General features: G+C 44.0%; 1 protein-coding gene across 1 annotated transcript; it reads right to left on the bottom strand.

Moving 5' to 3' along the window:
- Nucleotides 1-3,935: 3,935 nt before the first annotated feature.
- On the bottom strand, nucleotides 3,936-8,902 carry LOC119310843. Its single transcript, XM_037586467.1, has 5 exons — nucleotides 8,424-8,902; nucleotides 7,578-7,678; nucleotides 4,863-5,738; nucleotides 4,609-4,767; nucleotides 3,936-4,522 (listed from the first exon to the last, which is right to left on the bottom strand). Exons 1-5 carry the CDS (start codon nucleotides 8,494-8,496, stop codon nucleotides 4,115-4,117), a joined length of 1,617 nt encoding a protein of 538 aa, XP_037442364.1. The 5' UTR covers nucleotides 8,497-8,902; the 3' UTR covers nucleotides 3,936-4,114.
- Nucleotides 8,903-24,040: the final 15,138 nt, after the last annotated feature.

The raw sequence follows: 24,040 nt of genomic DNA on the forward strand, positions 1-24,040 counted from the left end.
CCCTATGCCTCAGTCATAGGTTCTATAAAGTATACTATGCTGTGTACCAGACCTATTGTATACCTTGCTCTGAGTTTGGTAACGGAGTACAATTTTGATCTAGGAGTAGATCACTGGACAGTGGTCAAAAATATCCTTAGTGAGAACTAAGGAAATATTTCTCGATTATGGAGGTGATAAAAGAGCCCGTTGTAAAGAGTTACATCGGTGCAAGCTTTTACAACGATCTGGATACATATTGAAAGTGGGAGCAATTAGCTAGAGTAGCTCCGTTCAGAGCATTGTAGACATAGAATATTTGCAAAATACATACGGCTCTGAATGTTACAGACCCGTTGACTAAACTTCTCTCACGAGCAAAACATGATCATACCTTAGTACTCTTTGGGTGTTAATCACATAGCGATGTGAACTAGATTATTGACTCTAGTAAATCCTTTGGGTGTTGATCACATGACGATGTGAACTATGGGTATTAATCACATACAGATGTGAATATTTGTGCTAAATCACATGGCGATGTGAACTAGATTATTGACTCTAGTGCAAGTGGGAGACTGAAGGAAATATGCCCTAGAGGCAATAATAAAGTTATTATTTATTTCCTTATTTAATGATAAATGTTTATTATTCATGCTAGAATTGTATTAACCGAAAACATAATACATGTGTGAATACATAGACAAACATAGTGTCACTAGTATGCCTCTACTTGACTAGCTCATTAATTAAAGATGGTTAAGTTTCCTAACCATAGACATGAGTTGTCATTTGATTAATAGGATCACATCATTAGGAGAATGATGTGATTGACTTAACTCATTCCGTTAGCTTAGCACTTGATCATTCAGTATGTTGCTATTGCTTCCTTCATGACTTATACATGTTCCTATAACTATGAGATTATGCAACTCCCGTTTACCGGAGGAACACTTTGTGTGATACCAAACGTCACAACGTAACTGGGTGATTATAAAGGTGCTCTACAAGTGTCTCCGAAGGTACTTGTTGGGTTGGCGTATTTCGAGATTAGGATTTGACACTCCGATTGTCGGAGAGGTATATCTGGGCCCACTCGGTAATGCACATCACTATAAGCCTTGCAAGCACTGTAACTAATGAGTTAGTTACAGGATGATGTATTACGGAACGAGTAAAGATACTTGCTGGTAATGAGATTGAACTAGGTATTGAGATACCGACGATCGAATCTCGGGTAAGTAACATAACGATGACAAAGGGAACAACGTATGTTGTTATGCGGTTTGACCGATAGAGATCTTCGTAGAATATGTGGGAGCCAATATGAGCATCCAGGTTCCGCTATTGGTTATTGACCGGAGACGTGTCTCGGTCATGTCTACATAGTTCTCGAACCCGTAGGGTCCGCACGCTTAAAGTTCGATGACGGTTATATTATGAGTTTATGTGTTTTGATGTACCGAAGGTAGTTCAGAGTCCCAGATGAGATCGGGGACATGACGAGGAGTCTCGAAATGGTCGAGACGTAAAGATTGATATATTGCATGACTATATTCGGATTTTGGAAAGGTTCCGAGTGATTCAGGTATTTTTCGAAGTACCGGAGAGTTACGGGAATTCGCCGGGGAGTATATGGGCCTTATTGGGCCATACGGGAATAGAGGAGAGAGGCCAAAAGGAAGGAGCCCCCCCCCCCCTCTAGTCCGAATTGGACAAGGGGTGCAGCCCCCTTTTCCTTCTCCCTCTCCCCCTCTTTCCTTCTCTCCTACTCCGGAAAGGAAAGGGGAATCCTACTAGGACTTGGGAGTCCTAATAGGACTCCCCACACTTGGCGCGCCCCCTCTAGGGCCGGCCTCTCCCTCCCTCCTTTATATATGGGGGCAGGGGGGCACCTCTAGTTACAACAATTGATCCCTTGGATCTCTTAGCCGTGTGCGGTGCCCCCCTCCACCATAATCCACCTCGATAATATCGTAGCGGTGCTTAGGTGAAGCCCTGCATCGGTAGAACATCATCCCCGTCACCACGCCGTCGTGCTGACGGAACTCTCCCTCAAAGCTCGGCTGGATCGGAGTTCAAGGGACGTCATCGAGCTGAACGTGTGCTGAACTCGGAGGTGCCGTGCGTTCGGTACTTGATCGGTCGGATCGTGAAGACGTACGACTACATCAACCGCGTTGTGCTAACGCTTACGCTTATGGTCTACGAGGGTACGTGGACACACTCTCCCCTCTCGTTGCTATGCATCACCATGATCTTGCATGTGCGTAGGAATTTTTTGAAATTACTACGTTCCCCAACACTTCGAGCATCAAGGAAAACCCTAGGTTCGGTTTTACGAATCGGATGTCGACGGCATCCCGGTGTCGTTCTCCTTCATGAAGGTGTTGTCTTGTTTGCTCGTGGTGTCCTCGGTGGTAGATTCGATGATGTCGGTTGTCTTGTTGGTTCGGTTTGGGTCGCGTCCCACGGTGGCGAGTTTACCCATGTTTTTTTTGTTTGGGCTGGGCATCACAGGTCCCTCTGCTCTAGTCGTCATGTTCACGCCTCTTGCGTTCATGTCATGCGTTGTACCCACCCCCCACCCCCTCGGTACTCACTCTTAACTTCTTCTATCAATAAAATGATACGCAAGCTTTGCGTATAAGCGAAAAAATGTATAAGGTTGTGTCATGGAAGAAGAAAGAGTTTGAAGATCTCAAAGATTTGCTAGTTTTTTAGACTTTATTTTGTAATCACTGTAGTTAGGTCATGTGTCTCTACCATGTACAATTCGCTACTATAAATATATCACGATATTGATTGTCAAAAAAGAAAGTGCGCCTATAAAGAGTCAGGCTATGGCTAGGGTTTTGGATCATTCGACCAACTCCCCAGTTCTACCGTATGGGTAGAACACATACAAACTCTCACAGTTGAATATATACATCATAGTCCTTTGGATTTGACCGTAGATCATACGTACTTGATCGGATTTCATTAGTTCATATAAAATTCTCATCAAATTAGGATCTAAAAAATTGACATCCAGAGAAAAAAAAAGATCCTCGGCGGCGTTTTCGATTGTTGGTTCTCCCTGCGGCCGTAAAATCTCACCCAATCCCGTCCCCTCTGTTTGGCGGTGGCGCTGTGGCGGTAGCGATTTCATTCGGATGCAGATCAGCAGTGCAAATCGGTTGCCTACGAGGATTTCCTTGGCGGTAAAATCCCGAGTTCGTTGTTGATCATGTATCATTTGTGGCTTGGAGCAAGGCGGCTTCAGGATCTGAATTAGAGGCTAGGTTGCTAGTAATCTAGTGGTAAAATACCTTCCTCCTTCATATCAAGGTGATGGGGCGTGCCGGCGAGACCCTAGATGATGCAGACTTGCAAGAGGTCCCCTCTATGAAGGACGAATTCGTGAGATTTCAGGAATCAACTGCTCTTCGTACTGATGTCACCAAGCTTTAGACATATATTATGTCACATCCATCAGTTCTAAACAAGGCGAGATCTCGGATCAAGTAGGTGGGGGTACAAAGGTTGTATAGCTGATCTAGGCAAGCAATTATCAACTATGAGCATCGTTCTAAAATCACTGCCACCTCAATCCACTCAAACTAAGCGAAAGGAAGCACAGGAAAGCCCTAGTGAGATTGATACGTATCCTACTTTGCCACAGGTAGAAACACAAGCTCAGATGACAATAAATGAACCAAATGCAGCAGTATTCTGTTTCTCATGCATTTAAATACTCTCGACTCCGGTGACAAATGCGTGAAGCTTTAGAGCTCCGGATTCTCTGGTGGTACTAGCGCAGTAGCGCGGGACTCCCCCTGAGATGAGATGCCTTAACATGTGCCCCAGGGTACAGAAAAAACACAAGTTAGTTACCCCAGTGGAAGTAAATGAAACAGAGCTGGACACACAATCAGCACAGTGGTCTTGAATTATGACCATGAATACATAGCTTAATCACAACCAATACATTTATATGTGACCTGATTGTACTATTACACAACAAACTGCACAGTTCTGCTAGTTCATTCAAGAGAGAAAGAGAAAAAGTATAATTTTGCAACACTTGAACACTTAATGGTTCTTTTTTCATTGGTAACTATAAACACTAGATAGTTGTTATAGCTTTGGATGATCATCGTTGTTTAACAATATGGCAACGGCTGCAGGGCTTGATAACATTTAACTTGACCGTGGAGGGAACTTTCCCCGCAATGTGTCTTTCGATAGCCAAGACCGCTCTGTGGGCTTCCGCGACCATATGCCTGCCTATGCGCAAGCATTTACTACCTGATTTGTGTATATCCAGACTAGAAGCATCTACATCATCATTTTCAGTACCAAATGCGATGGTGTCCAATGTAAGGCACTCGAGCGATGTTGCATTCTCAAGAATACAGCAGGTTAGCTCGACCATGCTCTTCGCGGAGCAGAAGCCGATGATCTCCACCTTCTTGATGTTGCCATGGCAGAGTCCCGGCATCTGCCTCAGATGAGAGGAATCTTCAAGGACTGAAACATGCTTCATGCGAGCATGCATAAGCTGCACAGGAAGTTAGGAACACCATGCTTGATTAATTATTATTTCTATGCACCATTGGTAAGAGATATGCAAGATAAGTGACTTACTTCCAGCTTGAAATTCTCCAAGATAGGACAGGCATCCAAAAGAAAGACTAGAGAAAAATAATCTGAATTTGGGGAAAATGCCTCACTTTCAACATCAAGATAAATATCCAAGTGCTTGAGGTGGAGGAATTTGAGAGGTGCTGATGGTACGCTGAACATCTGCACAGATATGCAGTAATTATATCCAGCGCATGAGTACTGTTATATCAATGACACCGGCATCTAACGATCAAATCAAGAAGTTATGAACGTACCTCACCAACCGAAGAAATGCGAAGAATTTCAAGATTTGGCATACTTGCTGGAAGCTTGGCACAAACATGATGAACGAGGTTAAACTCAGACGAACAGTGCATTTCAAGGTCCTTCACCCGCAATGAATCTCCAATAGAATGGTGTGCTACGTAACTAGAGATACTAACAGTGCGGAGATTTGGAGCTTTATTCTCTATAACTTTCAGTGCCTCGCGATCAGACTCCACATCCAGCTTGCTGAGCCGGTGTAGCAGGCAAGGTATCTTGAGGCGAATGATGTCACTGCACTCCATGAGATCCAGTTCCTCCAAAGCAAAAGAATTGGAAAGAAAGCACCCTAACTCATCTTCGGTAATATGCACACAATACAGATGAAGCCTTGTCAAGCAACCAAGTCCAGCCATGGGACGGAAGGCACATCCGCTGAGGTGAAGACCCCGAATCGAGTTTCCTCCACTCCTAGAGAATAAAAGCGTGCATGGGAAGTTGTAGTGCTCTGACTTGTATCCTAGAGAGAGTGAAATCTCGAGTTTTTCAACCCCTGAAGTAACAGCAATCTGAAGCCAACTGTCAAGCTTACTGGTGTCAAGCTTACTGGTGTCAAAGCAAGAACCATAGTATTGAAACGTGAATGTCTTAATGCCAGTGCCCAAATGGTTTTTCATAATTTGGTCAGTTCTGTTGACGAGAACAAAATTCTGTCCATCTGTCCACTTCGGGTGAAAAGGAGATTTTGGTTCATTCAGGCCCATTGTACTCTTACTAAAGGTGAGGTTGGGGTAGCATCTCCAGAAATATTGAAATGCACGAGACAAGCAGCTAGCTCGGGCAGCCTCTCTCATTGGCAGTAGGGAATGTATATGATGCCAGACATCCTGCAAACAAGATAATGGGAGAAACGTTAAGTCATTAACACTGAATTGTATTGGAAAGTGGCTCCTTTAACTCGAGTAAAAATAGGACGATATGAACTAACATGAAATCCCAGGTGCTCTGCGTAAAGTGTGATGTACGACATATTTGAATAATGCAAAGGAAATTAAATCAAGGGAAGGGGAGCCAGCGGTAAAGCTGTTGCCTTGTGACCATGAGGTCACGTTCAAGTCGTGGAAACAGACTCTTACAGAAATGTAGGGAAAAGCTGCGTAAAAAAGACCCAAAGTGGTCGGACCCTGCGCAAGCGGGAGCTACGAGCACCGGGCTGCCCTTTTTTAGAAGGAAATTAAATCAAGCATTTTAACACCGAGAGGTGTTTTCAGGTGTTTTCCCTGACAGTGTCACTAATGGATTTCGTAAAGTGTCAGTTATACCCCAATAGTGTTATTGCTTGTTCTAGAAAAATGCATATAGTGAAACCGACGCTCTAGTGTGAATTATGAAACCAGCAAAAATCGAAAGGATACTATTTTATTCGTTCAGAAAATTAATTACATTACGACACAATCTAGAAAAGTAGGCTCAACATATCAAAGCTGAGAACACTCCCAATTCTTTGCCCGAATGTGCATTTTTTTTAGTGAACGTCTGAATATGCATGCTAATTTTATTCAACAACCAATATTTGATCGAATTTCTAAATTTGTTGCCTTTTTCATGATACAGAAACAGAGAAACTAGAGTTCAACGTGTAAGCATCAGCGAAATTTAACTGTTGTAGGTTCCAGGTAAATGTCCTTGGGGTTTCATATGTGTCAGTGCATCCCGTCAATGTTGGTGTCCTCGGTGTGTAGCCCCATCGGGCCTGACTTTATTTCTCTTTTCCTTGAAATGAACATCACAGCCCCTATCCCTTATCAGTAAGATATATCTAAATATACAAGAGCAGCTTCAAACATTATGTATGGAATTTTGGTTTTCATAAATACTACGTCCCTCCCACAATAAGTGTCTCAACTTTGTACTAGCTTTAGTATAAATTTTACTAAGCTTGAGACACTTATTTTGGGACGGAGGGGGTAATAGGCAAAAGAGCAATGAGATTTGTACATTTATAAAGAATCCATGAATGCCAGTGACAAAAAATCACTACTCCAGCAAAGAAGACTCTAGAGATTGCGGTCATAGGGATAAAAAAAATTGCATGACATGGGGAAAAGAAAGAAACGTCCCAAGTACAGATAGAGATGTGAATTTCAGAGGAAAGTTTGGATTGGTCAAAACTTTGGCATAAAAAATCTAGGGAGATAGTTGGCATTTTTGTCCTATTCCATTCATTAGCACTATTTGTCTCAAGTGAAATAATCATGTCTTCTGGAAGAAAAATCTGTAGTTAGGCTAGGGAGTAGAAATACCCATGTGACACATTGCCACTGCAATCATGCCTGAAATATGTTCTGACACAAGGATCAGGTAAAAGGTTTCATGATGAACCCAACTAGTCAGAATGTGGAAAGTTAAGTCTGCGCAAATGGGAAAACAATTTGGTTTTTAAGTCGAAAGTGAAGAGCTGCGGTAAGTAAGGCAAAGGTGTCGTAGTTTTGAATGATGTGATTTTAGTTAAACTGTGTATGCCAGATGTGAGAAGTATATATGATGACTGGCTTCTGACAAAGCTACAGTTTAATCTTTACTGTCATGGTAAAAAAGTAGTAAAGTATTGAAAGATCTGTTCGTAACAATTTGTGCAAAAGAGTACCCATGACTATTGGAGTGATCAAAACAAACATATAACAATATAAACCTTTCATTATCAGCAACTTTATATTTATGCTTACCATTGGAAGGTCTGGCCCTGAAAATCTCATTCTTTTGCCATCTTGAGAACTATCACCTTGTTGACAGGGTGAGCCTTTTCTTTTAGCCACAATCGATGTACCTGCAACACATCATGCATGGAAATTAACACAAGAAAACAATCCAAGGGTACGAGCGCAAACACTAGTTCCGTTTCAATTATTATGCAACTTTTGCAGAAGAACATAAGTTTCAATTTAAGAGACAGATCAATTGAAAAATCCACACGAATGAGTCAATATTATAGGATCCAAAAGAACACTATAGTTGATCCCATCAGCCAAGTCATCATTGCTCTCCTCCGTCCTGGGTTTCACCTCCGAATTCACGGCAGCTACGAAACACATTGTCTACTGAAAACATATTTAGTGCTTCCTCCTTTTTATTAGCGCTTCCCTGCTAGCTACACACAGTACCAGAGCCAAAAAAGTTCCTAAAAAATCGAGCAAACTTGACAATATTGATACAAGATGCATCTACCATGTCCCTCACAAAATTCATGTCCAGATTTGATCCACAACCCAAGAAACAGAAAAGGGAAATTTATGGCTGTGAATATTATCAAACTCAAATCTACCGGTACTATTCATAGCCGTGTACCGAATTTCAGCTTCAAATTTTGTGGCAAGGTTAGGTAGATGCATCGTGTATCAATGATGTCGATTTTTCTGACCTCTCATGACTTTTTGGTGGTGGTTCCATGGGCATACATATTCCTAGCGTCTTGTTGTATTGAGAACGTGGAGGCATACATTAATACAGTACTACTGTGCTGCACAAGTTATGTATTAGTAATGTGAACGCGAGGGTGGTGAGAGATGGCTTACCGCGGGCTCGGGTTCGCCGGCGGCGCCGACCCCGTCGCAGGGACAGGAGCCGCTGGAGCGGCAGCAGCGCCATCACGCGGGACGACGGCACCTGGGGTCGAGACCAGCGACGACGAACCAAGGGCACCGCCCAGGTATGTGCCTCTCGCACGATTTCGGATTGAATCCGAACAACGCGAGGAGTCCCGCTCCCTCCCGAAAGCTCAGTTTGGATTCGGGTGTAACAGGGTGGGACGCTGAGCTAAGGAGACCGCATCGGCGCCGCCAGGAGCGGAGCCTGCTCCGAGAGGAAACCGGGCAGGACTCCATGGAACAGATGCGGGATGGGAGCAAGCAGCAGCGGTTTCCAAAAGGAAAAACATGTCGCGAAAACGGGACGACGAGATGCTGGGCAGAGGGGGTCTCCGAGGAGGAGGAAACGAGCCCGGCTCGCCGGAGAGGGAGGAGGCGCGGCGGCGGCTGGCGGAGGACATTGTCGGGCCACCTACTGAACCTTTTTTTTTTAGAAATTTCATATATCTTCTCTACTACTACAACTACAGTACCTAAAAGAAACGGAGCTTTCCGTTTCTCCTCTTACGTCGCCCGCTCTTCGTCCGACCTCTCGTACGCTCCCCTGTAGCGATTTTCTTTCCCCCCTCCACCGGTTTTCTCCCTGCCGGTTGCCGGTTTTATCCACATCACGTAAGATAACCAGACACAATCAATTCATTCATGACGGTCATCAAACTCTTTCCTTTTTTCAATCAAACGGTGATCAAACTCTCCTTCCTTATTTCAATGAAATGGTCATCAATTTCCTTCCTTCTTTCAATCAATTTTCTCCCCTGTCACGTAGATTGCAGCGCATGGATGGAAAATACGAGAGAGGAGGGAGGGCCATTATAGCATACATAAATTTATTGCGTGAGTTGCATTACCAAAGAAGAGATTGATTACCACAGGCAAATTGATTGTGTTACCAAAGATTGGGTTAGTCCGGCCAGGTAAAAAATACTTTTTTATGAAAAACCAAGAGGGGAGAAAATTGGTGGAAGGGTGGAATATATCGTGAGGGGAGGGATGGACGAAGTGGTGCGACATAATACGGGATCTTACCACAGACGCAGGCCGGTCCTGCCGTGGAGGCGGACAATGAGCGACGTCTCGGGAACGTCATGCTCGAGCGTGTCAAGAACATCCTAGAAGCAAACCACGCGTAAAAGGGGAGTGCGGATGAAGGCCTCAAGGAGGCGCCCGGCCCCGCGCGTAAAGGGAGTGCGGATGAAGGCCTCAAGGAGGCGGCCGGCGTTGGCGCTAGAGCAGATCGTCGCGGCTCTTCCATAGATCGAGGAGGTTGCAGACTGCATCAAGTACGTCAACGTGCACTAGGCTGTCATTACGAAGAATTCAGTCGGATCCTGTTGAGTTTGGTGCGTGCTTCCTTTAGACTGTGAATTATCTTTGTTCCTTTTTTTGTGGTTGGTGCTTCGCATGGAGGAACTACTAACTCTTGTGGATCAAATTGTGAATGGCCGGTGCCTCTTCCACCTAGAGGTCTCCCTTGGCTGGTAGCCTGAGGTCGTGACGCGGCGAAAGCTTTGTGATGTTTACCAGGATCTCATGCGGACACAGTCAAGGAAATCGTGCAGCTCCTGCATGCAGTAAAAATCTTCTCCCCAACCCTCCTCCCGATCTCCCTCCTAACGCTGGGGCACTACGGAACGTGTCGTCCATTGCGCCACTATCAATAGAAAATGGATCACTATGCTTCATATTTTCTGCAGCAGGGAACGTGCCATGACTCTTGCACCACAACTAGCGCATAAGTTCAGTGAAGAATCTCATGTTGTTTCATGCAATTGTATGGAACTCCTCCGAGATGGCAATCAGCAGGAAACAAGGATTCACCTCCGGCAACGAGATAAGTTTTTTTGTGTTTTTAATTGAGAAACATATGCATGTATGATTGATGCGACAGAGAAATTTCACTCTTTCGTGCATGTAGCATGGTTAAATCCAAGACTTGGACATTTCTTTACAAAATCTCATTCTAATTAGTGCAAGCATTTGAAGAAGCTAAGCATGATCTCTACATAATTATGTTTATGAAATATGGACAGAGGGATAACCTTTGCATCATCGGTAGCGAGCCCAAAACTGGAGGAGCTTGGCCGGCACAACAACTTTGTGATCAGCGGGAACTTTTCAGTGTACTTGTAAATCTATAAGAAATGCTTAATTCAAAATTTCCTTGTACTATAAGATGAGTATGCATTTATTTGGTTCATGAAAATGATTTTAACAAGCTTTGTTCAATTTTTTGGTAAAAAAAATCATTGTTAAATTGCATACTATTGTATTTGGATAAAGTGTACTACAAAGAATATGACAATTAAATGAAGCTGAAGCAATGACACAACATTGTATTTGAATATCTTAAGCGCCCGTGGGGTAGATCTTAGCTAATAAGGGTCAAAGTTCCTTGCCATTGATGCTCACAACGTTGAATACATTTCTGCTAAAAAAGGAACCACTATTTAATTATTCTTACTTGATTACAGTAAATGTATATGAAAAATAAATGGCTCAAAAGCTATACTAGAACTCGGTTTGTCATGTGACTATGATTGATCGATTTCCATGACATTATTTCCCTCTAATGTGGTGGCAAATATAATGCACCTATAGTCTTGTGGTAATACGGCGACATGAATTGGTTGGATGCCCAATAATAGAAGCAAAATATGAGGCATTGTCATCCTTAGAAAATTAAAGTGTACGTTTGAGGGGTGGAGGGATAGATTATGAGCGAGATGCATCATTGACTAAGGTTGCGAGCTTGGATTGAGTAGGCGGAGAAATGAAGATAGTGGGTGAAAGAAAAATAAAAAGAAGAAGACAAGATTGGTCTTGGTATTCAACTATTAGAACAGATATACCCCGTTGCAACGCATGGGCAATTACCTAGTACCATTAAACAGATGTCATATTACAATACGAAATCACGAAAACCAAGATAGAAAAAGAGAGAGGACACATGTCCAGAAACAATTGCAAGAAAACTTATTGAAGTAGAATTCTGCAACAGCCATCGTTGCCACTCTTCATCTTCGGAGACGAAGAAACACCATCACCCATAAAGGCTTTGTGAGCCGAAGAAAATGCCACCTATTGAACCTGATGAACTGTTGAAATATATATTCAATAAGAGCATCTCCAACAGCCGCGCCAAACTAGCGTCGCGCCGCAAAATTGGATGTTTTAGCGCGCGCGCAACCGGTATAATTGCTCCAGTGGGCGCGCAAAAACAGCGCGCGCGGCATATGTAGTTCAGCGCGCTGGCCGAAACGCAATCGCGCGCCGCTTATTTGTTGTGCCCGCTCCCGCGCGCTGGACTCTCGCGCGCTCGCTCTCCAACCCCACCCCCCATCCAGTCGTGTCGCCGTTGCCGCCCGCGTCCCCCGGCGACCATTCCGGCGCTTCCCCGCGTCGCCGGGGCTTCTCCGTCCCCCACCCTCTAGTCCCGCCAGCCCTCGCGCGCGTCCGTCCTCCGACGAACAGCGCCCGAGCGCTCGCTGCCGCTCGGCGCCCGCAAGGTGTTCGACAAAACGCCTACAAGGTATGTATTGCTCAAACTTCATGAATTTGGTGCATGTTTTAATTGTAGTTTTTATAGTATAGTATTGAACATTGTAGATGAGTTCGTCGTATGATTCTTCCGAAGAAGAATTTGATATGGAAGAGGAGGAGGATCTTGCAATGATCCTAGCTATGCATATCAATAAAAAACTGAAGCACGGTGGTTCGATTATGGGTCGGCAGAAAATTTGGAGAGATAGGATTGATGCCCATAACAGATTGATGAGGCACTATTTCGTAGAGAATCCCACATACCCGGAGTCGTATTTTCGTCGCCGGTTTAGGATGAGCACCGACTTGTTCAAACGCATTGCAGAAAAACTAGCGAGCCATGACCGGTTTTTTCAGCAAAGGAGGAATGCCGCCGGAGAGCTCAGGCATAGCACCTTTCAGAAGGTGACAGTCGCTTTGCGTATGTTGGCATATGGTATCCTGGCTGATCTAGTTGATGATCACTTGGCTATGGGTGAGAGCCAAGCCATCATGTGTGTCAAGCGCTTTGCAGTGGGAATTGTGCAAGTGTTTGGCGAGGAGTATTTGAGATCTCTCAATGCTGAAGACGTCGCAAGGCTGTTGGCGATGAACAATGCTCGCGGCTTTCCTGGCATGCTTGGCTCAATAGATTGCATGCATTGGAGTTGGAAGAATTGTCCAAAGGCATGTCATGGGGCAATTCCACGGGCAAAAAAAGGGTTCCACTATAATCCTCGAAGCGATGGCCGATCAGGAGACTTGGATTTGGCATGCATTCTTTGGAATGCCTGGATCTTTGAATGACATCAATGTTGTCAACCAGTCACCACTGATGAATAAGATTGCAAATGGTGAGTTGCCACCGGTGCAGTTTGTAGCAAATGGTCGTACGTACAACTATGGCTATTATCTAGCGGATGGTATCTATCCAAAGAGGCAAACCTTCGTGAAGCCGTTGAAAAAGCCGGAAGGTAAGAAAAATCTTGATTTCCACAATGCTCAGGCGGCGGCTAGAAAAGATGTGGAGAGAGATTTTGGGATTTTGCAAGCCCAATTTGCTATTGTGAGAGGACCGGCTAGATTTTGGGATCAAAAAATGCTTTGATACATCATCCACGCTTGTGTGATCATGCACAACATGATCATCGAGAATGAGCGTGGCCAAGATTTAGACTACTCACAGTATGAGCTCTTGGGATATCCCGTGCGAGTGCGACAGAGGGCTGAAAGGGTAGCCCGTTTTGTTGCCTCCTATCATGCCATTCGACATCCTGCAATGCACAATGATCTTCAGAAGGATCTGATTGAAGAGTGGTGGGCATGGCATGGACGACAAAGAGCATGATTTCTGCGTTCGACATTGTATTGTTCATGAACTATTTGTTGTGTTTATTGCAGTATTTGTTGTACTGAACGATAAACTATTTGTTTGGGTTGTAATAATAACGAAATTGAACTATTTATTGTTGATTTATTTTGTTAGTTTGATCATTTTTGCTTCTATTTGAAATGTATATGTTGTTTGTGCGAGTCGCGCGCGCTGCTGGAGCGGCGGGCGTGCGCTGCATTTTAGCGCGGCTGCTGGAGCCAGCGCTGGCGGCCGCGCAAAACCAACAGAAGCGCGCGCGGCAAACTAGTTTTTAGCGCGCGGCGCGAAGCGCGGCTGTTGGAGATGCTGTAAAAGGAGAACACTTGCAGATACCGCTTCAGTTATCCGACGGCCGAGCTCACTACGTTTCGTATTACTGTGTGATGTCCCCGATTCAATCGTACACTAATCATATAAGCAAATGTGTATGATCAAAATCAGGGACTCACGGGAAGATATCACAACACAACTCTAGACACAAATCAAAATAATACAAGCTTTATATTACAAGCCAGGGGCCTCGAGGGCTCGAATACAAGCTCGATACACAAGAGTCAGCGGAAGTAGCAATATCTGAGTACAGATTAAGTTAAACAAGGATGCCTTAAGAAGGCTAGCACAAAAGCAACACGATCGAAGAGGCAAGGCCTCCAGCCTGGGACCTCCTAACTACTCCTGGTTGTCGGCGGTCTTCATGTAGCAGCATCCATCGGCGGTGGCATCTGGCTCCAGGGATCCACCATCTAGTTGCATCAACCGGAAAGAAGGAAGAAGGGGAAAGGGGGGGTAGCAAAGCAACCGTGAGTACTCATCCAAAGTACTCGCAAGCATCAGATCTATACTAAGTATGCACTGGTATCAAATGGAAGGGTTGTATCTGTGGACTGAACTGCAGAATGCCAGAATAGAGGGGAAGGCCTAGCCTATCGAAGACTAGCATCTTCAAGCAGCTCCGAGCATCTTGCTGTTCGGAAACGTAGTAATTTCAAAAAAAATCCTACGCACACGCAAGATCATGGTGATGCATAGCAACGAGAGGGGAGAGTGTTGTCCATGTACCCTCGTAGACCAAAAGCGCAAGCGTTAGCACAAGGCGGTTGATGTAGTCGTACGTCTTCACGATCCGATTGATCCAAGTACCGAACGTACGACACCTCCGAGTTCAGCACACGTTCAGCTTGATGACACCCCACGAACTCCGATCCAGCAGAGCTTTGCGGGAGAGTTCCATCAGCACGACGGCGTGATGACGGTGTCGATGATGCTACCGACGCAGGGCTTCGCCTAAGCACCGCTACGATATTACCGAGGTGGAATATAATGGAGGGGGGCACCGCACACGGCTAAGAGATCTCAAGGATCAATTGTTGTGTCTCCAAGGGGTGCCCCCCTCCCCGTATATAAAGGAGTGGAGGAGAGGGAGGGCCGGCCCTCTCTATGGCGCGCCCTAGGAGGAGTCCTACTCCCACCGGGAGTAGGATTCCCCCCTTCCAAGTAGTAGGAGTAGGAGTCAAGGAAAGGGGAGAGAGAAGACAAGGAAGGAGGGGGGCGCAACCTCTCCCCCTGGTCCAATTCGGCTTAGGCCTTGGGGGGCGCCCAGCCTCTTTTCTCTCTTTCCCCTAAATCCCAATAAGGCCCATATACTCCCCGGCGAATTCCCGTAACTCTCCGGTACTCCGAAAAATACCCGAATCACTCGGAACCTTTCCGATGTCCGAATATAGCCGTCCAATATATCGATCTTTACGTCTCGACCATTTCGAGACTCCTCGTCATGTACCCGATCTCATCCGGGACTCCGAACTACCTTCAGTACATCAAAACACATAAACTCATAATATAATTGTCATCGAACTTTAAGCGTGCGGACCCTACGGGTTCGAGAACTATGTAGACATGATCGAGACACTTCTCCGGTCAATAACCAATAGCAGAACCTGGATGCTCATATTGGCTCCCACATATTCTACGAAGATCTTTATCGGTCAAACCGCAACAACATACGTTGTTCTCTTTGTCATCGGTATGTTACTTGCCCGAGATTTGATCGTCGGTATCTTAATACCTAGTTCAATCTCGTTACCGGCAAGTTCCTTTAGTCGTTCCATAATACATCATCCCGCAACTAACTCATTAGTTACAATGCTTGCAAGGCTTATAGTGATGTGCATTACTGAGTGGGCCCAGAGATACCTCTCCGACAATCGGAGTGACAAATCCTAATCTCGAAATACGCCAACTCAACAAGTACCTTCGGAGACACCTGTAGAGCACCTTTATAATCACACAGTTACGTTGTGACGTTTGGTAGCACACAAAGTGTTCCTCCGGTAAACGGGAGTTGCATAATCTCATAGTCATAGGAACATGTATAAGTCATGAAGAAAGCAATAGCAACATACTAAATGATCAAGTGCTAAGCTAACGGAATGGGTCAAGTCAATCACATCATTCTCCTAATGATGTGATCCCGTTAATCAAATGACAACTCATGTCTATGGCTAGGAAACTTAACCATCTTTGATTCAACGAGCTAGTCAAGTAGAGGCATACTAGTGACACTCTGTTTGTCTATGTATTCACACATGTATCAAGTTTCCACTTAATACAATTCTAGCATGAATAATAAACATTTGTCATGAAATAAGGAAATAAATAATAACTTTTATTATTGCATCTAGGGCATATTTCCTTCAGTCTCCCACTTGCACTAGATTAGTACCTTAGTACTCTTTGGGTGTTAATCACATAAATAATAACTTTTTTGCTCGTGAGAGAAGTTTAGTCAACGGGTCTGTCACATTCAGAGCTGTATGTATTTTGCAAATATTCTATGTCTACAATGCTCTGCACGGAGCTACTCTAGCTAATTGCTCCCACTTTCAATATGCATCCAGATTGAGACTTAGAGTCATCTGGATCAGTGTCAAAACTTGCATCGACGTAACCCTTTATGATGAACCTCCATAATCGAGAAACATATCCTTATTCCACTAAGGATAATTTTGACCAATGTCCAGTGATATACTCCTAGATCACTATTGTACTCCCTTGCCAAACTCAAGGCAGGGTATACAATAGGTCTGGTCCATAGCATGGCATACTTTATAGAACCTATGACTGAGGCATAGGGAATGACTTTCATTCTCTTTTCTATTTTCTGCCGTGGTCGGGATTTGAGTCTTACTCTATTTCACACATTTGCAACACAGGCAAGAACTCTTTCTTTGACTGTTCCATTTTGAACTATTTCAAAATCTTGACAAGGTATGTACTTATTGAAAAACTTATCAAGCATCTTGATCTATCTCAATAGATCTTGATGCTCAATATGTAAGTAGCTTTACTCAGGTCTTTCTTTTAAAGAACTCCTTTCAAATACTCCTTTATGCTTTTCTGAAAAATTCTATATCATTTCTAATCAAAAATATGTTACTCACATATATTTATTAGAAAGGCGGTAGTGCTCCCACTCACTTTATTGTAAATACAGGCTTCACCGCAAGTCTGTATAAAACTATATGCTTTGATAAACTTATCAAAGCGTATATTCCAACTCTGATATGCTTGCACCAGTCCATAGATGGATCGCTGGAGCTTGCACATTTTGTTAGCACCTTTAGGATTGACAAAACCTTCTGCTTGCATCATATACAACTCTTTTCTAAAAAAACATTAAGGAATGCAGTTTTGACATCCATTTGCCAGATTTCATATAATATGGCAATTGCTAACATGATTCGGACAGACTTAAGCATCGCTACAGTTGAGAAAATCTCATTGTAGTCAACACCTTGAACTTGTCGAAAACCTTTTTGCGACAAATCGAGCTTTGTAAATAGTAACACTACTATCAGCGTCTGTCTTCCTCTTGAAGATCCATTTATACAATTTGGCTTGCCGATCATCGGGCAACTCCACCAAAATCCACAGTTTGTTCTCATACATGGATCCCATCTCAGATTTCATGGCCTCAAGCCATTTCGCGGAATCTGGGCTCATCATCGCTTCCTCATAGTTCGTAGGTTCATCATGGTCTAGTAACATGACTTCCAGAACAGGATTACCGTACCACTCTGGTGCGGACTGTACTTTGGAAGACCTACAAGGTTTTGTAGTAACTTAATCTGAAGTTTCATGATCATCATCATTAGCTTCCTCACTAATTGGTGTAGAAATCATTGGAACTGATTTCTGTGATGAACTACTTTCCAATTTGGGAGAAGGTACAAATTACCTTATCAAGCTCTACTTTCCTCCCACTCACTTCTTTCGAGAGAAACTCCTTCTCTACAAAGGATCCATTCTTAGCAACGAATGTTTTTGTCTTCGGATCTGTGATAGAAGGTGTACCCAACAATTTTTTTTGGGTATTCTATGAAGACGCACTTCCCCGATTTGGGTTTCGAGCTTATCAGGTTGAAACCTTTTTCACATAAGCATCGCAACTCCAAACTTTAAGAAACGACAGCTTAGGTTTACTGCTAAACCATAGTTCATACAGTGTCGTCTCAACGGATTTAGATGGTGCCCTATTTAAAGTGAATGTGGCTATCTCTAATGCATAACCCCAAAATGATAGTGGTAAATCGGTAAGATACATCATAGATCGCGCCATATCCAATAAAGTGCGATTACGACGTTCGGACACACCATTACGCTGTGGTGTTCCATGTGGCGTGAGCTATGAAACTATTCCACATTGTTTAAAATGAAGGCCAAACTCGTAACTCAAATATTCTTCTCTACGATCAGATTGTAGAAACTTTATTTTCTTGTTACGATGATTCTCCACTTCACCCTGAAATTCTTTGAACTTTTCAAATGTTTCAGACTTGTGCTTCATTAAGTAGATATACGCATATCTGCTCAAATCATCTGTGAAGGTCAGAAAATAACGATACCCGCCATGAGCATCAACACTCATTGGACCGCATACATCGGTATGTATTATTTCCAACAAGTTAGTAGCTCGTTCCATTGTTCTGGAGAACGGAGTTTTAGTCATCTTGCCCAAAAGGCACGGTTCGCAAGCATCAAATGATTCATAACCAAGTGATTCCGAAAATCCATCTTTATGTAGTTTCTTCATGCGCTTTACACCGATATGACCCAAACGGCAGTGCCACAAATAAGTTGCACTATCATTATTAACTTTGCATTTTTGGCATCAACATTATGAATATGTGTATCACTATGATCAAGATTCAATAAACCATCACCATTAGGTGTATGACCATAGAAGGTTTTATTCATGTAAACAGAATAACAATTTATACTCTATCTTAGATGAATAATCGTATCGCAATAAACATGATCTTATCATATTTATGCTCAACGCAAACATCAAATAACATTTATTTAGGTTTAACACTAATCTCGAAAATATAGGGAGTGTGTGATGATGATCATATCAATCTTGGAACTACTTCCAACACTCGTTGTCACTTCCCCTTCAACTAGTCTCTGTTTATTCTGTAACTCTTGTTTCGAGTTGCTAATCTTAGCAACGGAACAAGTATCAAATACTCAGGGGCTACTATAAACACTGGTAAGGCACACATCAATAACCTGTATATCAAAATATACCCTTGTTCAATTTGCCATCCTTCTTATCCACCAAATATTAAGGGCATTTCCGCTTCCAGTGACCATTTCCTTTGCAGTAGAAGCACTCAGTTTCAGGCTTTGGTCCAGCTTTGGGCTTCTTCGCGGGAGTGACAACTTGCTTGCCATTCTACATGAAGTTCCCTTTCTTTCCCTTTGCCCTATTCTTGAAACTAGTGATCTTGTCAATCATAAACACTTGATGCTCTTTCTTGATTTCTACCTTCGTTGATTTCAGCATCACGAAGAGCTCGGGAATCATTTTCGTCATCCCTTGGATACTATAGTTCATCATGAAGTTCTAGTAACTTGGTGATGGTGACTAGAGAACTTTGTCAATCACTATCTTATCTGGAAGATTAACTCCCACTTGATTCAAGCGATTGTAGTACCCAGACAATCTGAGCACATGCTCACTAGTTGAGCGATTCTACTCCATCTTTTAGCTATAGAACTTGTTAGAGACTTCATACCTCTCAACTCGGGTATTTGCTTGAAATATTAACTTCAACTCCTGGAACATCTCATATGGTCCATGACGTTCAAAACGTCTTTGAAGTCCCAATTCTAAGCTGTTAAGCATGGTGCACTAAACTATCAAGTAGTCATCATATTGAGCTAGCCAAACGTTCATAACGTCTGCATCTGCTCTTGCAATAGGTCTATCACCTAGCGGTGCATCAAGGACATAATTCTTCTATGCAGCAATGAGGATAAACATCAGATCATGGATCCAATCCGCATCATTGCTACTAACATCTTTCAACATATTTTTTTCTAGGAACATATCAAAATAAACATAGGGAAGCCATAACGCGAGCTATTGATCTACAACATTATTTGCAAAATACTATCAGGACTAAGTTCATGATAAATTAAAGTTCAATTAATCATATTACTTAAGAACTCCCACTTAGATAGACACCCCTCTAATCATCTAAGTGACCACGTGATACAAATCAACTAAACCATGTCCGATCATCACGTGAGATGGAGTAGTTTTCAATGGTGAACATCACTTATGTTGATCATATCTACTATATGATTCACGCTCGACCTTTCGGTCTCCAGTGTTCCGAGGCCATATCTATATATGCTAGGCTTGTCAAGTTTAACCTGAGTATTCCACGTGTGCAATTATTTTGCACCCGTTGTATTTGAACGTAGAGCCTATCACACCCGATCATCACGTGGTGTCTCAACACGAAGAACTTTCGCAACGGTGCATACTCAGGGAGAACACTTATACCTTGAAATTTAGTGAGAGATCATCTTATAAAGCTACCGCCGAACTAAGCAAAATAAGATGTATAAAAGATAAACATCACATACAATCAAAATATGTAACATGATATGGCCATCATCATCTTGTGCCTTTTGATCTCCATCTCCAAAGTACTGTCATGATCTCCATCGTCACCGGCATGACACCATGATCTCCATCATCTTGATCTATATCAATGTGTCGTCACATGGTCGTCTCGCCAACTATTGCTCTTGCAACTATTGCTATCGCATAACGATAAAGTAAAGCAATTATTTGGCGCTTGCATCTTATGCAATAAAGAGACAACCATAAGGCTTCTACCAGTTGCCGATAACTTCAACAAAACATGATCATCTCATACAACAACTTATATCTCATCACGTCTTAACCATATCACATCACAACATGCCCTGCAAAAACAAGTTAGACGTCCTCTACTTTGTTGTTGCAAGTTTTACATGGCTGCTACGGGCTGAGCAAAAACCGTTCTTACCTACGCATCAAACCACAACGATAGTTCGTCAAGTTAGTGCTGTTTTAACCTTCTCAAGGACCGAGCGTAGCCACACTCGGTTCAACTAAAGTTGGAGAAACTGACACCCGCTAGTCACTTGTGTGCAAAGCACGGAGGTAAAACTAGTCTCGCGTAAGCGTACGCGTAATGTCGGTCCGGGCCGCTTCATCCAACAATACTGCCGAACCAAAGTATGACATGCTGGTAAGCAGTATGACTTGTATCACCCACAACTCACTTGTGTTCTACCCGTGCATATAACATCTACGCATAAAACCAGGCTCGGATGCCACTGTTGGGGAACGTAGTAATTTCAAAGAATTTCCTACGCACACGCAAGATCATGGTGATGCATAGCAACGAGAGGGGAGAGTGTTGTCCACGTACCCTCGTAGACCGAAAGCGGAAGCGTTAGCACAATGCGGTTGATGTAGTCGTACGTCTTCACGATCCGACCGATCCAAGTACCGAACGTACGGCACCTCCGAGTTCAGCACACGTTCAGCTCGATGACGTCCCACGAACTCCGATCCAGCAGAGCTTTGCGGGAGAGTTCCATCAGCATGACGGCGTGATGACAGTGTCGATGATGCTACCGACGCAGAGCTTCGCCTAAGCACCGCTACGATATTAGTGAGGTGGAATATGATGGAGGGGGCACCGCACACGGCTAAGAGATCTCAAGGATCAATTGTTGTGTCTCCAAGGGATGCCCCCCTCCCCGTATACAAAGGAGTGGAGGAGGGGGAGGGCCGGCCCTCTCTATGGCGCGCCCTAGGAGGAGTCCTACTCCCACCGAGAGTAGGATTCCCCCCCTTCCAAGTAGTAGTTGTAGAAGTCAAGGAAAGGGGAGAGAGAAGAGAAGGAAGGAGGGGGCGCAGCCTCTCCCCCTAGTCCAATTTGGACTAGGCCTTGGGGGCGCCCAGCCTCTCTTCTCTCATTCCCCTAAAGCCCAATAAGGCCCATATACTCCCCGGCGAATTCCCATAACTCTCCAGTACTCCGAAAAATACCCGAATCACTCGGAACCTTTCCGATGTCCGAATATAGTCGTCCAATATATCGATCTTTACGTCTCGACCATTTCGAGACTCCTCGTCATGTACCCGATCTCATCCGGGACTCCGAACTACCTTCAGTACATCAAAACACATAAACTCATAATATAACCGTCATTGAACTTTAAGCGTGCGGACCCTAGGGGTTCGAGAACTATGTAGACATGACCGAGACACTTCTCCGGTCAATAACCAATAGCGGAACCTGGATGCTCATATTGGCTCCCACATATTCTACGAAGATCTTTATCGGTCAAACCGCATGACAACATACGTTGTTCTCTTTGTCATCGGTATGTTACTTGCCCGAGATTTGATCGTCGGTATCTTAATACCTAGTTCAATCTCGTTACCGGCAAGTCTCTTTACTCGTTCTGTAATACATCATCCCGCAACTAACTCATTAGTTACAATGCTTGCAAGGCTTATAGTGATGTGCATTACTGAGTGGGCCCAGAGATACCTCTCCGACAATCGGAGTGACAAATCCTAATCTCGAAATACGCCAACTCAACAAGTACCTTCGGAGACACCTTTAGAGCACCTTTATAATCACCCAGTTACGTTGTAACGTTTGGTAGCACACAAAGTGTTCCTCCGGTAAACGGGAGTTGCATAATCTCATAGTCATAGGAACATGTATAAGTCATGAAGAAAGCAATAGCAACATACTAAACGATCAAGTGCTAAGCTAACAGAATGGGTCAAGTCAATCACATCATTCTCCTAATGATCTGATCCCGTTAATCAAATGACAACTCATGTCTATGGCTAGGAAACTTAACCATCTTTGATTCAACGAGCTAGTCAAGTAAAGGCATACTAGTGACACTCTGTTTGTCTATGTATTCACACATGTATCAAGTTTCCAGTTAATACAATTCTAGCATGAATAATAAACATTTATCATTAAATAAGGAAATAAATAATAACTTTTATTATTGCCTCTAGGGCATACTTCCTTCACTTGCAGCATGTAGAAGAGTAAAGAATAGCAGTTTAATATTTAACAAGCATGTTGTAGCATCAACGCCCAAAGATCCTTCCTCGACTCCCTGCGAGAAAGCAATCACAGAGCCACATATCCATCACATATCTCAAGTATCCATTTCTAGTTATATAAGATCAGGATATAAGTCTGAACGTCCATTACCGTGGACACGGTATTCGAATATATAACTTCCCTGCAGGGGTGCACCACGTTACCCAACACGCTTGATCACTTTGGCCGGACACACCTTTCTGGGGTCAATGCCTGGCCTCGGAAGATCAACACATCGCAGCCCTACCTAGGCTCAGCAAAGAGGTCCCCGCCGGTCTACATCCTAAGCACTCCGGGGTCTTGGGCCCATCACCCGCAGCACTCCGGGTCGTTGCAAGCAGGGTGGATACCAACACCGCCTCGGATGGCCATCACGATCCGACCGTGCCGCACTGCTGAACTGGACGTCTGACAAAGCTTCGGCTGATACTGCGACGTCGAGGCCCATATCTATTCTCGCATGGTGGTTAGTGCGTAAAGGCCAGAGGCCAACTCAGAACAAATACCCAAACCTGTTAGTGCGTTGGGGCTCGCGGAAACGAGTAGAGACTCACGATAAGGTGACCCCGTCGCCTCGTCTCATGGACTTACGGCAAGGGCCTAGACTGCCTGGTCGTGCCACGTGGAAAACTCGCGGGTGCTCAACGGGCCCGCCCGACTTTCAAATCAACTCGTGGGTACCCCTCAGGGCCGACCCGACTTCAACAATGGTCTCAAGTAAAGTCAAGGTAATCGTGTGTCCAAACATCAAGGGGAAAACCCGAGGAATCACCCTCGGGGGATTTCACTCAATGTAATCATCAAGGTGAATGCAAGAGGGACCACCCTCGAGGTTCACACTTGAGGTGTTGAACGACAAAGCCGTATCGAGAATGGTGAAAGAGGAAATCACCCTCGATGACCACGACTGAATAGCTACACTACAGAATTATCATCAGGAGTGCGTTATGAGGGATCACCCTCGGCACTCGATAGTAGCTCTGCAGAGTCGAGCAACAAAAGGGGCGTGATGTGATGTGAGGTGTCGGGCTCTGGTCGTCAATCACGTTGATAGAGTCGTCGAAGATGAAGCAGGGGCAACAAGGACAAGGTGGGGGTCATTGATGGATCACTAACCAACATATACTAAGCAGTTTAGGATAAGCAGGTAGGTAACAATAGTAGTT

Source organism: Triticum dicoccoides, chromosome 5B (genome assembly GCF_002162155.2).
Source record: "Triticum dicoccoides isolate Atlit2015 ecotype Zavitan chromosome 5B, WEW_v2.0, whole genome shotgun sequence".
NCBI classification, from domain to species: domain Eukaryota; kingdom Viridiplantae; phylum Streptophyta; class Magnoliopsida; order Poales; family Poaceae; genus Triticum; species Triticum dicoccoides.

Coding starts and splice junctions, on each gene's coding strand:
- LOC119310843 (XM_037586467.1), bottom strand. CDS start 8,496: ATGGCGCTGCTGCCGCTCCAGCGGCTCCTGTCCCTGCGACGGGGTCGG. Junction 5,739..7,577: donor CAGGGCCAGACCTTCCAATG/GTAAGCATAAAT, acceptor TCTTGTTTGCAG/GATGTCTGGCATCATATACA. Junction 4,523..4,608: donor TGGAGAATTTCAAGCTGGAA/GTAAGTCACTTA, acceptor CTTCCTGTGCAG/CTTATGCATGCTCGCATGAA.